This window comes from Melopsittacus undulatus, chromosome 7 (assembly GCF_012275295.1).
Source record: "Melopsittacus undulatus isolate bMelUnd1 chromosome 7, bMelUnd1.mat.Z, whole genome shotgun sequence".
NCBI classification, from domain to species: Eukaryota; Metazoa; Chordata; class Aves; order Psittaciformes; family Psittaculidae; genus Melopsittacus; species Melopsittacus undulatus.
Window position 1 is genome coordinate 47,790,587 of NC_047533.1, and position 12,563 is coordinate 47,803,149.

The 12,563-nt window shown below is 36.6% G+C and overlaps 1 protein-coding gene across 2 annotated transcripts in view; it reads left to right on the forward strand.

Annotated features, from left to right (window-relative positions):
• Positions 1-12,563, forward strand: part of CCSER1 (coiled-coil serine rich protein 1) — a 446,682-nt gene that overhangs the window by 125,157 nt on the left and 308,962 nt on the right. For both annotated transcript variants that reach the window (XM_034065046.1, XM_034065047.1), the window contains exon 5: positions 12,000-12,093. In XM_034065046.1, the coding sequence (XP_033920937.1) occupies positions 12,000-12,093 (94 nt within the window). The remainder of the gene's footprint in view (positions 1-11,999; positions 12,094-12,563) is intronic.

The following is a 12,563-nucleotide window of genomic DNA, read 5'->3' on the forward strand; positions in this document are numbered from 1 at the left end:
TGTAACTGTACCAAAGAAACTTATCCTGTGATGTATGTATTGGTGATTCTTTTTAAATCTAAACTTCAAATCTAGAGGCACAGTGTGCCCTGAGCACCTAGCCATTAACAAATAATGAGAGCATTGATTTAGTGAAAGAGAGAAAAAGCCCAAACTAGAGCACATTAGATTATTAAATTAAAAATTAATTCCAATTAGTACTGGGGGAACTGCTTTCTACCCTACTGAATTAGGCAGCTGGGAATTAATGGCAAATGAAAATCATTATAATGACAGTCTTTTCTTGGTAAGAATTTGAGAAAGTTTCTGACACTGGCATCATGACCTCAAAGAGTTTCTGTTGCTCTCTGTGTTGAAGATGTACAAATGTTGATTAATGGAAAAAAGTTTTTGGAGTATTTTCTAGTGGAGCTTAGTCTTTCCTGACTATATGAGATCTAACTTGTTAATGCAATAAGCTACCCATCCCTCTTTATTCAAATAGCAGACTTGTCACATGGTCAGGATGAATTGTTCTGTGACTCGATATACAATACCTAATGGCAAACCAGAAAGCCTTTAAAAAGTAGAGGTGTTGGTTGAGTGCATATTTTCGTTCATTGTCCTTTTAAACAAAAAATGTGCTATTTCTTTGCTATTCGTTTTTATATGTATATTATTTCTGTTAGATTTATAGGAAGAATGGGAGTTGTCAAAGAAATATTGCAGATGCCATTTAAACTGCAAAGCCGCACAGTGAGCAGAAATAAATGGAAACACAATTGGGGGTAAAGACTTGTAAGCAGAGTGAAAAACTGGTTTTGTACTTTGCTTTGTGGCAAATCCAGCACATATTTTTTTAGAATACTGTTTTCTTCTGAAGTACCAGATACTGATCCAATTTCTACCATACATGCGTAACATTATTTGGGCTCCATATGCGTGTATATATATACTATATATATAGTGTATGTTATATGTAACATTACTATTTAAGCTTTCACTGGTTATAATGCATCAGCAATTGCATTTTCCTGGTCTGATAAACCTGACATCTGACTTGTAAACAGCAGTTATTGTCTCAGATTACTGAAGGATTGGATGTCCTGCTAAAAAGTAACAGTCTGTGATATAGTTAACATTACTAAGGGTTGTATTGTACCAAAAATGGACTGTAACTTCATTGCCTTATACAGGGTATCACCTTCAGCTTCTTTGGGCTCTGAAGCAGTAATAAAACTAGTGCTTTTCTTGGGGTAGGCTAAACAGAGAGTGATGCCCAAAAGCTTAAAGACTAGTCTAATTGTCTTCCCAGGTCTTAGTGTTGTGTTTTCTGGTATTTCCACTGCATTCCTATAGAGAAATCATCCCCTTAATAGCATACTGATTTCACTGACAGAGGTGAAGGGGACGTCAGTGATGTGATACAACCAGATTCTGTTATCCCTAGTTGTGGTTGGCATAGTGACTGACAGCTTAATGTACAGGTTTGATTGCTTCTGAATTTGGACATGAAAGCCAGGTGACCTCTGATACCAGTATACGATTCTGTTCTTAAGGTGGGCATGTGTGGGGAACCAAATTCTTCTGTTCAGTTTAAGGACATGTGTAAGTCATGGAAAAGAACTGGAAAACCTTTCTTTAGCTATTCATGCTGGTTTCTGTTGCCGAGGGGTCTAAATATTTGTTACAAAAAAAAAATGCACATCTGGATATTGAAAGGGAGAGTTGTTTTAAGTATCAAAGAGTTTTGAAAGTACAGGGGAGTAGTAACAAAGGCTGTAAAATGTGTGCATTACAGAATTTCAAGCAAGTGGTTGTTTTTTATTGTGAGATTGAGATACCTCTTCAGGATAGAATGTTGTATTTGGTATTGGTGATGTTAAAGCTTGGTGCACAGATTGCTCCGATTCCTGAAGTTCTAAATTCACTGCCCATTCAACTGCAGTAACCAAATAATTCTGTCTTCTGGAACTGTAATTGCCATTACAGTTATTCGTTTAAAAAACAGAACAAAACAGAGAAAGCAGACAGTATGCACTAGTGGAAAAAATGACATTTGAGCAGAAGCCTTTCTCAAGGAATGATTTAAAACCCTGTTTACCAGAGCAGCTGTAGGCCAAAGTTGCCATGGAAACGGAAAGAATTCAAATAATATTAGCAATGGCATATCTGTTATGATATTGTATTAATGATGGTATAGTAAAGGGTCACTTTTGGATTCATTTACAGAGCTCACTTTTTAGTGATTTATCACCAATATTACAGGCTACAAATCAGAATTAGAAACAGAAGGTTTGGCCTTGAATTGGCTAATAATAATATTGGGAGGGACAAAGTATTAAATTTTCTTGTTACTAGACAAAAAAATATTTTATTTAAACGTATGTCTAGGAGAGTTTTGAGGGTTTTATATGTAGCAAGTTATTAGTCTTTTTTTTAGAAATAAAATAATGATCAAGCCATAAAAGAGATTATCTTCATTTGTCACCCAAAATTGTGGATATCAACAACATAGGTGAAACAATGGGACCTGGGACATTTTGAGCAGATGGTATTTCAATAAGAATCAATCTGTTCTTGAACTTGGTGCAACATATGTACCTTTTCCTGCATTGCATTTCAGGTATGCTGAAACCATGTGCTAAACAATGTTCGTCCTGTTTGAGAAAATGGGGTTTGAATTCAGCTGTCTCTGCCAGATGAATGTGGCTGGTGCTGGATGGTGGCAGAAGCAGAATTGCTTTGATGTAGTTTGTCAGAAAAGTAATATTCTTTAAAGCAATTGCCATGGTTTTGCCCCTTAGGAGTGGTAGTGGTTTGTCATAAATGTTCATAAATGCTAAGGTTCTCCCTCTTGTATTCCCTGAATGTAAATGTTTCTTTTTTTTTTTTTTTGGCAGGCAGATCATCAGTAGTTGTATGGTTGTATCCTTTACTTATCTACTCCACCTTGCTGCCTGCCCCCTTGCCCTCTCACCCCTGTACTACTGGCCAAGAAAAGGCAAAAATGAAACTGAAGGTGGATTAGGTGTCGTAAAGCAGTTTTTGACCCTTTAAATTTTGGCTGAAGCATTGACTTATGTGCTGTCAGGGCACTGGCAGAAGTTTCTAGCTGCCAGTCTCAGTTGCCAAAAGGCTTAGCCCTGAGTTATATGTTTAATGTGAGTGGTTTTAGAAAAATTTACCTGACCAATCCATGTGTTGAATAACCTGTTGCACTTACATCTCTAAGCTTCACAGAACTGTCTAAATGATGTCCTATATAAATATAGGATAGAGATACTCGAGGAGCTTTTTCTGCATCTGGTGGAAAAATCTGGCACATGAGATGTAGAAAACTTTCCCAAAGCAATGCAATGATAATGACTACAGTAGAACACTTGTATAGCACTTTGCCTATTACAAAAGCTGTAAAAACATTAACTAATCCACAAAGCAAATTATGTGTTGCAGATGTATCTCTCTGCTGGGAGGAAAGCATATGTGTGTATGAGCAAGGGGAAAAAATCTATTAAGGAGGCTTAATTTGGGCATTTTAAGCTTTGTTGCATTTCTTTGTATTTTCAGTTTCTTAATGGAGGTTTTTTTTTTCTTTTATCTCTAGGATTCTGCTAATGAAATTATAGATTACTGTATGAAAAATGTATGCACCTTTTTCTTTTTGAGCACAGAAAATCCAATTGCCAGGATTCTGTTTACAACCAAAATGAATCTGAGCATTCTAAAATCATGTGAAAGAATGGCAAACAGCCAGCAAAGTGCCTCTCTGTCTGAAAAGATACTGTTTTTTCTTTTACTCACAGACTCAAACATCAAGCTTCCTGGTGCATATAAGCTTGCACACATTCTAAATGTAGCTTTTAAATTGATGTTCTATTGCTAGATACTGAATTCAAGGTTAGGTGATTGCTGTCTTTATCAGCTTTGTCAGGAGCTGATACTCATCTGCAGTTGACTTGAAGCTGGATTTATTAGATTATTTTAATAGATGCTTAAAGTACCCTAGATTTTAAATACTGAGGGCATCTGTTGCCTCCCAGTATTCAAAGAGCTGTTTGTCTGTGCAGCTGGCCTCTGTGTTGCAACTGGGTGCATGCACATACATGTATGTGTATGTGATTACAGGAATTCAGGATGGCTGTCATGGGGCTTGTTAGGAGACTGCCAAAGGAGGCCAATTTCACTGGGCTGCGGGTACCAGTGATGGTGTTGGTCTTGACTGTTTACCTTTCTGAGACTATGAACTCTCTGGTGCTGAAAACTGGAGCCAAAGTGTGTTGCTTCTTCATTCCCCATCTTTGCTCACTTATACTTGGTGGTTTCGTGCTTCTCAGCCTCCTCCCCAAAAGGAAAGGGACTTTATCTGCCTCCTCTATATGTCATCTTATTTTTGGGACCAGGACTCTTTCTGGTTCCATCATGTACCTTTCCTGTCTGTTATACTGCCATGCCACCTTTGTTGCCATCCTGCTGGGTTTTTTTTTGCTTGCATGTTTTCCTGTATATCATTTGTGCAAATATGCCATCATTCTGTACATCTCTGGAGTTGCGTGTTATTTGTGTATTTTGTGCTTAGCTGTGTTATAAAATACTTGTATGTTGTTACCAATTATGCTATTAGTGGCACTGCTACATTACAAAAACTATATATTGCCCCTTCATTTTAGTATGCATATGATCTGAGTTCAAGGCAAGCAAATATTACGTGTGGCTTTGGTTACTCCTGAAAAGGTGACTCCATTAGCATTCGTAGGTGCTGTCTTAAGAGGCAGGTTACACTATGGCAGTACAACTGATGCTGCCAACCCATGGCTCTCAGCTGCATGTTATCCTCACCAGTGCTGTAGTATTCAGATGACTAAACAGTAGCAAATGTATTTAAGACCAGCTGGCAGCATCTACAGCTGCTGTGTAGGAAGAGAAGCCCTTGTACGTTTGTCATAGGAAGTGGACTACTGATTTCTGGGTGTCAAAGTACCCTACCATATGATCCCTATGCATGCCATCCCAATGGCAGGAAACCTGATTAATATGGGGAGAGTGAACACTGGTGCTTTACATCAGTGTGGTTATTTGCTTGAATGCGTTTGTCTGTGGATTTCTGAAGGCAGGTGCTACTTCCCCCTGTCATTGGACCCTGACTGACCCTGTGGCTGGATAAGAGCATGGTCAGCTCCTGTTCCTGCCAGTGGTGATTCTTGAGCTTTGCTATATTACACTTCTGTGTCTTTTGCAAACCGACCATATTGTGACAGAATGAGCCCTCTATGGGTGAGTGCAAACTAAGATCTGTTATGAGAGTCCATTAATTATAATCACTCAGGCAAAATGAGCATCATTGCAGACATTGATTTAACGTACAGAGGGAATTGAAAGGGCAGAAACAAAAATAGGATAGAAAATACTGCACATCCCTTACACAGCTGAGAATGTGCATGCAAAACATAGTTAGAAGAATAGTATGGTGGATCTGAGCTCCGTAGTTAGACACTTCCCTCCACTGGTAATTTGCTGTCTTTAATTCCTAAAGGCATATTAATATAGAATATAAATGGATTTCCACGTTAGCTACAGAAAATGTTCTTACCAAACATTACAAGATTTATTTTTTCCTTTCTGAAGTCTCTAGTTTATTAAAGCACTCAAGTAGGGAATAATATGCTTTTTGTGTGGTGCTGTTCAGGAAAAGAGAATGCTTTTAAGCTGCTCTTGGTATCTGAAAGGCATCCATAAGCTTTACATTTGATACAGAGATTTTTAGGTGGTTGGCAGGGATTCTGTGTTTTTAAAGGTTTTTCTGTTGCTGGACTTCATGTACTTTTATTTTCCCTTTGAAGTATGTGGGAGAGTGCAGAAGGGGAAATACTTCATTATGTCCATGAATTATTCAGGTATGGTTCTAGGAGTTAACATTACTTTAAATAGCTCAAGGTCTTTCTTTTTTCCTTGAGTATATCTCCGTTTTCATTCTTATGGTGATTGTATGCCATGTTCCTTTGCTGAATACAATTGTGATGGAGTACTACTATCTTTTGGCAATCTCTAGAAATCATTTCAGACATGAAATAAGTATTTAATTCTGATCCTTTCCAGCATCAGATATGCAGTGACCCAGAGTAGATACAGGTGAATTGGCATATATATGACTTTACAAAAGAATGAAATTATTCTCCCTAGGGTGTTTCCTTTGTGCTCTTGCAAAAGCATCTCAAATATCTCCCCTCTTCCCATTTCTACAGTGAAAGAAAAAATGAATCCATAATATTAAATACTAGCACTCTATTATACATGCAGTGTAGGGATTTTATAAACTATATTTATTACATCCCCATTTCAGTGGGGAGGCATGAACACTAAGTCCTTATGTTTTAAACAAAACAAAGAAAAAAGCAAAGATATGAATATCTGTATTCAAAAAAACAAGAATAACACAGAGGAAGATGATAAGACAGATGACGAGGTCAATATGGGGAGAAAGGAAAGCAAAAAACAGAATCTGAAGCATTTTTTTTAAAAGTGAGTGTTTAAAGTTTTCCTCTTCTAGTTCTAAAAATGTCTTTGAAAATCTTGTGATTGCTTGATCTAAGGATATATTAAAGATTAAAATGTAGTCACTATGTTCAGTTTCATGATAGTAAGGTTATATCAGTGCATGTATAACCATAATTAGCTTTCACTGACTTCTGTGAATACTGTCAGTCTCCTATGTGTCTGATAGAAATGTTTATGAGCTGACCAACTGCAACCATGTCATTGGTTCAGTCTTGTCGTTTCATTGAGTCGCTCACTGGACCTCATGTTCTCAAGGGCCTTGAACAGTGTCTCAGCAATAGTCAAGGTTTTGTTGCTGTATCACTATACTGTAATGAAATGGAAATCTTAGTTGTGTGAAAGAATCCTGAAAAATGCTGGATGATGCCAGGTGCCAGGGGCAACCTTTGTGTGGACACACAAAAGCACTGGTAAAAAGTCATGTGTATCCCAAAACAAAATTTGTCAGGGCTGAAGCTCCCTCAAGATGCCAGCATGGGAAACAGAAGCCATTGAACATCATGTTCACTAGGGACTGAATGTTAATTAGAATAAAGTTACAAAATAGCATATTCAGCTCTCCAGAAATGCTGGTTAAAACAGAGAACCTGTGTCTACTGCCTTTAGAACTTTGCTGTTACTTTATTATTTCAATGGTATGAGAGAAGGAAGCCTAGAATAAAAATGTGTGAAAACATAAAAAAATGAATCACTTGATTGGTGCCATTGATTTCTGGCTGTTTCAAATGCGCAGATTTGTCACCTAAACCAATTATTCATGAGTTGCAAATATTCAGTTCTACATGGATTTACCTTGCTTTGTTTGTATGTATTCTGCAATTGATATGATTTTGCTAAGTCCATTTTGGAATTGAACTGCATTGCTTAACAAAATGATACGCCTTAGTGTATTTATATATTCATATGTATGTTTTATTGTAATTTTTGGATACCAGACTAGTCAATTTTTAGAGGCATGTACTCCAACTTCATAAGCAGTAATTTTACTAGGCATTTATGTGTGTGAGTTGGTTGTTTGTAATAATAATTAAAACCCCACATAGTAACAGGACTTCATAAAGAAATGTTATGTGCTTTTTGTTTAAGCCTAATAGTAGATTTAAGGCCTATTATGTTGGGCATTTTATGTGTTTTTACTACTAAAGCTGTTTTTATTTATTCCAACTTTCAAACTTGTATTAAGTGATGTAGAGTCTGAGCTGGAACAGGTCTAAAAATAATGAAATACTTGAGTATTCTGGAAAAGGACTTTGTGTGTTCATGTATTATTCATTAGATTTCCTTTGAGTGATTATAGGAAGGGAAGCTGGGAAGAGATAAAGATGGAGATAGGGAAGGAGCTAAGGTAGGAAGATCCCCCTTAAGCAAACCTGAGTAAACTTACTATCCAGATACACACTGTCTGGCTGGGAGGAACTGTATGTCTAATGCAACTCTATCTCTCTAATATTTCAGCAGTTTCTGAACTATATCTGTTCAAATCACTGCATATTTTTCAATAATAAAACATTTCTTGGGTCATATTTGTTATGAATGCTTAGGCCTAGTCATGTCTAAATTGAGTACCATTGACTTCAATGGACTTTTGATTAGGATACGTGGTGATTGGATGAAAAACAGCAATTTATACTTCTCTTTGTTGATGACAGAATTTTAAATATGGAAATTGTTATTGAAAAGTTACTAAAGTCTTTCAGTTTTCTGCTGCAGCCATAATGAGTTACCAAAAGCAGCCTGGAACATTGTACAAATTAGTGCTTTTTATTTTAAATTAGTAATGTTTAAAATACCACTGTTAAACACTTGTTTAAATGGAAACTTGTTTAAATAATGCTGGTAGTTCAACAAGTCAAAGGTGGAAATAGTTGTAGGTAAACTGGTGCTGCAGCCTGTCTCGAGCAGGAAAAACTGAGAGACGTAGGCAAATGACTAAGTGTATTCACATGTTCTCACAAGCTATGATCAACTGGAAGGAAAAAAGCGCCATCATGTTAATTTTGGGTCCATTATAAAGGCAAAACAGTGGTAAAGTCAAGCAGACACTAGAAGTAGGAAATACATCATAAGGCTTCAAAGGGGTTATTACAGAGTCAATAAAGAGGTTTTTGCTGCAGTTTCTGCCTTGACTAAATGGTTTGCCTCCTGGAATAAATAAAAGATATGCCACCATAAATAGACAACAAATGTTGTCTTGGGACCTTGACTGAAACATTCGTTTCTTTTACTTTATGTAGCAAAGCCTTGAAATTACTCACTTTGAATGCTCCTTAGAGCTTGAACTCTCCTTTATTTTCTTTTATTTTTTAAATTAGTTGCGTTGTTCTTCAAGGAATGCAGCAACAGTGGTGAGGGGGAGAACGAGGACAAGGTCAAGAAATATTAAACTTACAAAGAAATTACAATTGCTGCTAATTGTCATAGCAACAAAGGAATACTGGATCTTGGCGGGGAGGCAGAGGGGCAGAGGTTGTTGGCGTGCACTCACAGAAGTACTGTGCTGTTCTGTGGCATTAGGAAAGTCATTCTAAGAGCCTTTTTCTCTTATATTTTCAAATTATATGTTTTCAGAAAAGGCCAGAACAGGGTTGGGTGTCGTTTTTTTTTTTTTTTTTTTTTTTTCTCATTTATGGTAGCCCAGGGAACCTAAGTAACACGGCTTTGGTATGGTTTTGTGCTTTTTTGTGCGTTCATGGGTTGATTTCTGTGTTGTATCTGTGGAAGGACCTCACTGGCAGAGGTGGGCAATGAAAGCAGGAAAGCAGCTGGACTGACATTGCTGATACCCCTGACAGGTAGTGCAGCTCCCTCTGCCAGGCCTTATTCTTGTCATGATGGACAGTAGCTGCTTTAATTTGTTTGTTGCCAGTTCTGTGATTGATCCTTTATAAAGAACAAGTGAACTCGGGGAAAGTGAGAGACTGTTTCACTGGTGAGGTACTTCCAAGAATAGACCTGGGGGAGTTTTATTTTATCAATTCAGCTGTTGTTGGTGCAGGCAAAGAGGCTGTAGGAAAGGAAAGGAAAGGGTTTGTAAGTTTGTTCGGAAGGCAGCTGGGAGCCCTCAGCTCAGGTGAACAAGCAGAGGTGTTGCTGTGAGGAATAGTATGCACATCAGACTCGCAGGACAGAGGATAGATGACGCACAGTTTGCCTCCACTCTGAAAGTTACTGGAAGTGAAGACCTTCCTGAAAGACAATAATGAGAGTTGATTTGTATATAAACTTTCTCCTTTTGGTCCATCTAATCTGGTGAAGTTTCACAAAAACTTAGAAAACTGCAGTCCTGTTGATGTTGTATTTGTTTTTTTGGTTTTTTTTTGTTTTTTTTTTTTTTTTTTTTTTTTTTTTTTTTTAAATAAAATAGAATTTGTTTTTTGACAAAGGCTGTGAATTACTACATTTTCACAGGCAAACACCCAGGATTTCACACTATGCGTAAGTTACTGCACAGTGTGTAGGAGATGCTCAATTAGCATGATCACACTTGTTACTGTTGGTATGGCTCATCAAAGGATGCTTAGCATTAATGTAAGTGTGGGTTCAGTTGGTCAGCTGTAATACAGATGATAATTTTAAGGTAAAGAACAAACCTTTGTACTTAAAACATATTAAACATTTTACCTTTTGCCTCTACTGGCTTGAAAACTTTTTTGCTGCTGCTTTAAATTTTCAGATTGTTCTTGTGGACTTTGTCACCAAAATGTTTTTCTTAAATTAAGAAAACAAGATACAAACAAGGTACGTTTCCATTCTCCGAGATACCCTTTGATCAATCTCAAGTGCATAATACTGTCAAAATTTAAAAATGGAGCAAAAATCCCCAAAGTCTTCTTTTGTTTTGTTTTGTTTCCTTGTGTTCATCTGCTCTTAACTTTCCATAATCATTGATTTTCCTTCCAAAACACAGCTGGTAATAACACTTGGACTGAAGATACTTCAGTCATGTCAGGCAGTGCTTTTGGAACCTGTGAAAAAAAAACAGAGAACAAATCTCATAAGTGTCTTGCTGTTACTGTTTTGAAAGATATTTAGGTACTAAAGGACATGAAATGAGGTTTTTGATCTCCAGTGCTTCTTCACTAGCTCCAACAGTGATTCAAAAGTTACTTAAGTTTTAGGTTTTTTGTAACACTGAGCAATGTGTGTTCTTCCACTTCAGTTTAATACAGAGCACTCTTTCTTTAATTCTTTCTTTTTTAGTAAACTGGTTTTAGTTTGGATTTGTTTAACATTAACACAGATCTGGAATAGGAAAGATTGTGTCTACATAAGTATCAAGTGTAGTAACCTGATATAATGCACCTGCATATTGAGATATATATTTTTATGCTTTTGTACTAAGTAATAATATATAATTTGATTATTGAAAGTCTGCATTTTGTCAGCATGAGTGAAAGAAACAGTCACTATGAAGAAGGCTTGTCAGCAGCTCTTTGAGTTAAGATAGAGGGAATAAGATGTGTGTGCTTGACATCACTGTAATGTTCATGTGATATGTATTTTCCTTCCATAAAATACTGCTCACTACTTATGTGGAGGTCTCAGTACTTGACAGTTTTCACTTTCTGTGCTTGATATCTGTACATAACAGCACTAATAGTGGGTTCTGTGTCTCAGCAGAGGTTTTCTCATGATAATGGTAGGTCAGGGAAAGAATGCAAGAAAATATCCTGATTGCCTGTGTTGTTTGTGAAAGAGTGGAAAACAGACTTGAAGAAATAATTGCTCAAAAGGGTTGAATAAGCATAAGTAGTGAGTGTGAATAACGATTATGGGGAGAAAATACTTCAAAGAATTACAATTACATAAAATACAGTTGTAATTGAAGTCAGGAAGGCCTTTTACAAGTTTAATGTATACTACTGTTACATTTCTCTCCTTTTGGTACAGCAGATTGCTATATAGAGATCTTACAGGCAGATTGATACTTCAGGATGATCACCTGGCCTCTTTTGCACTGGATTTCTAAATGTGTGTTCCTTTAACCCTTGGATAAATATAACAGTAAATCTCTCTCTTCAGAATATATTGGTAAGGACAAGCAGAGCTTAGAATTCCAAAATTTAGTACTGATGCTTCTGTGTTTTGTTTTAAAAAAATAATTTTTGTGGTTCATAAAAAGTTAGGGTTAAATTTTGAAACACACAAACCAATCATTGAACAGTACCGAAGAAAAATGAAAAAAACAAGTTACACAGATGGTATTACTTGTACTTCTTTGGTTTTGTTTTTATTATTTTATTAAATCTTTGATATCAGAGAACGGTGACTAATGCATTTATGCATTGTACTTGGACAGTTGTTTCATACAATTTCTCACCAGTCCAGTGTCAGTAAAAAAAAATTCTCTAGCTCCTGCTTAAATGTATTTCCCAGATCTGATTGCTCATGATTTTGTGCAGAACAGGTTGGTTAACACATCTGTCTAAATGCTGGTTTTTATTATTTTTTTAAATCTGTATTAGGATGTTTTGAATAACTTGGGTTCCTGTGAGTTGGATGAAGATGACCTCATGCTTGACTTGGAGTTCCTAGAAGAACAACATCACCATCATTCTGGTAAGTCAGATAAATACTGAATATCTTCAGTGAGGTATAGTTATTCTTGAAATACAAAGTGTATTCAGTACATTTACTTGGAAATAAAATATTGTTTTATTGGAAGGGGAAGAGCAGTATGCATTTTGTAATGTTATTTCCAAATGCTTTTGCCGTTTAACAGAAGAATGCACTTTACACTGCATTTGAACTTTGTGTGTTCAGTTATGAAATTGAAGTGTTTTGTACAGCTTTAGAATTCCTGCACCTGTATGATTTTCGAGATACTTAAAATGACTGCTGCATACCCCATGTCGTTACTGAAAATAGGTGATCCTATGTTGTGTGTGCCAGAATAACATGTTTCCAACAAAGAAGGTTTGATATGAGACAGGAATGTTACTTGATCCTTTCTGTCATAGTTGGTTAAGGTGCTGTTGCAGTGCTGTGATGAATAGCAATAACTAAGGTCAACTCGCAGTGTATTCAAG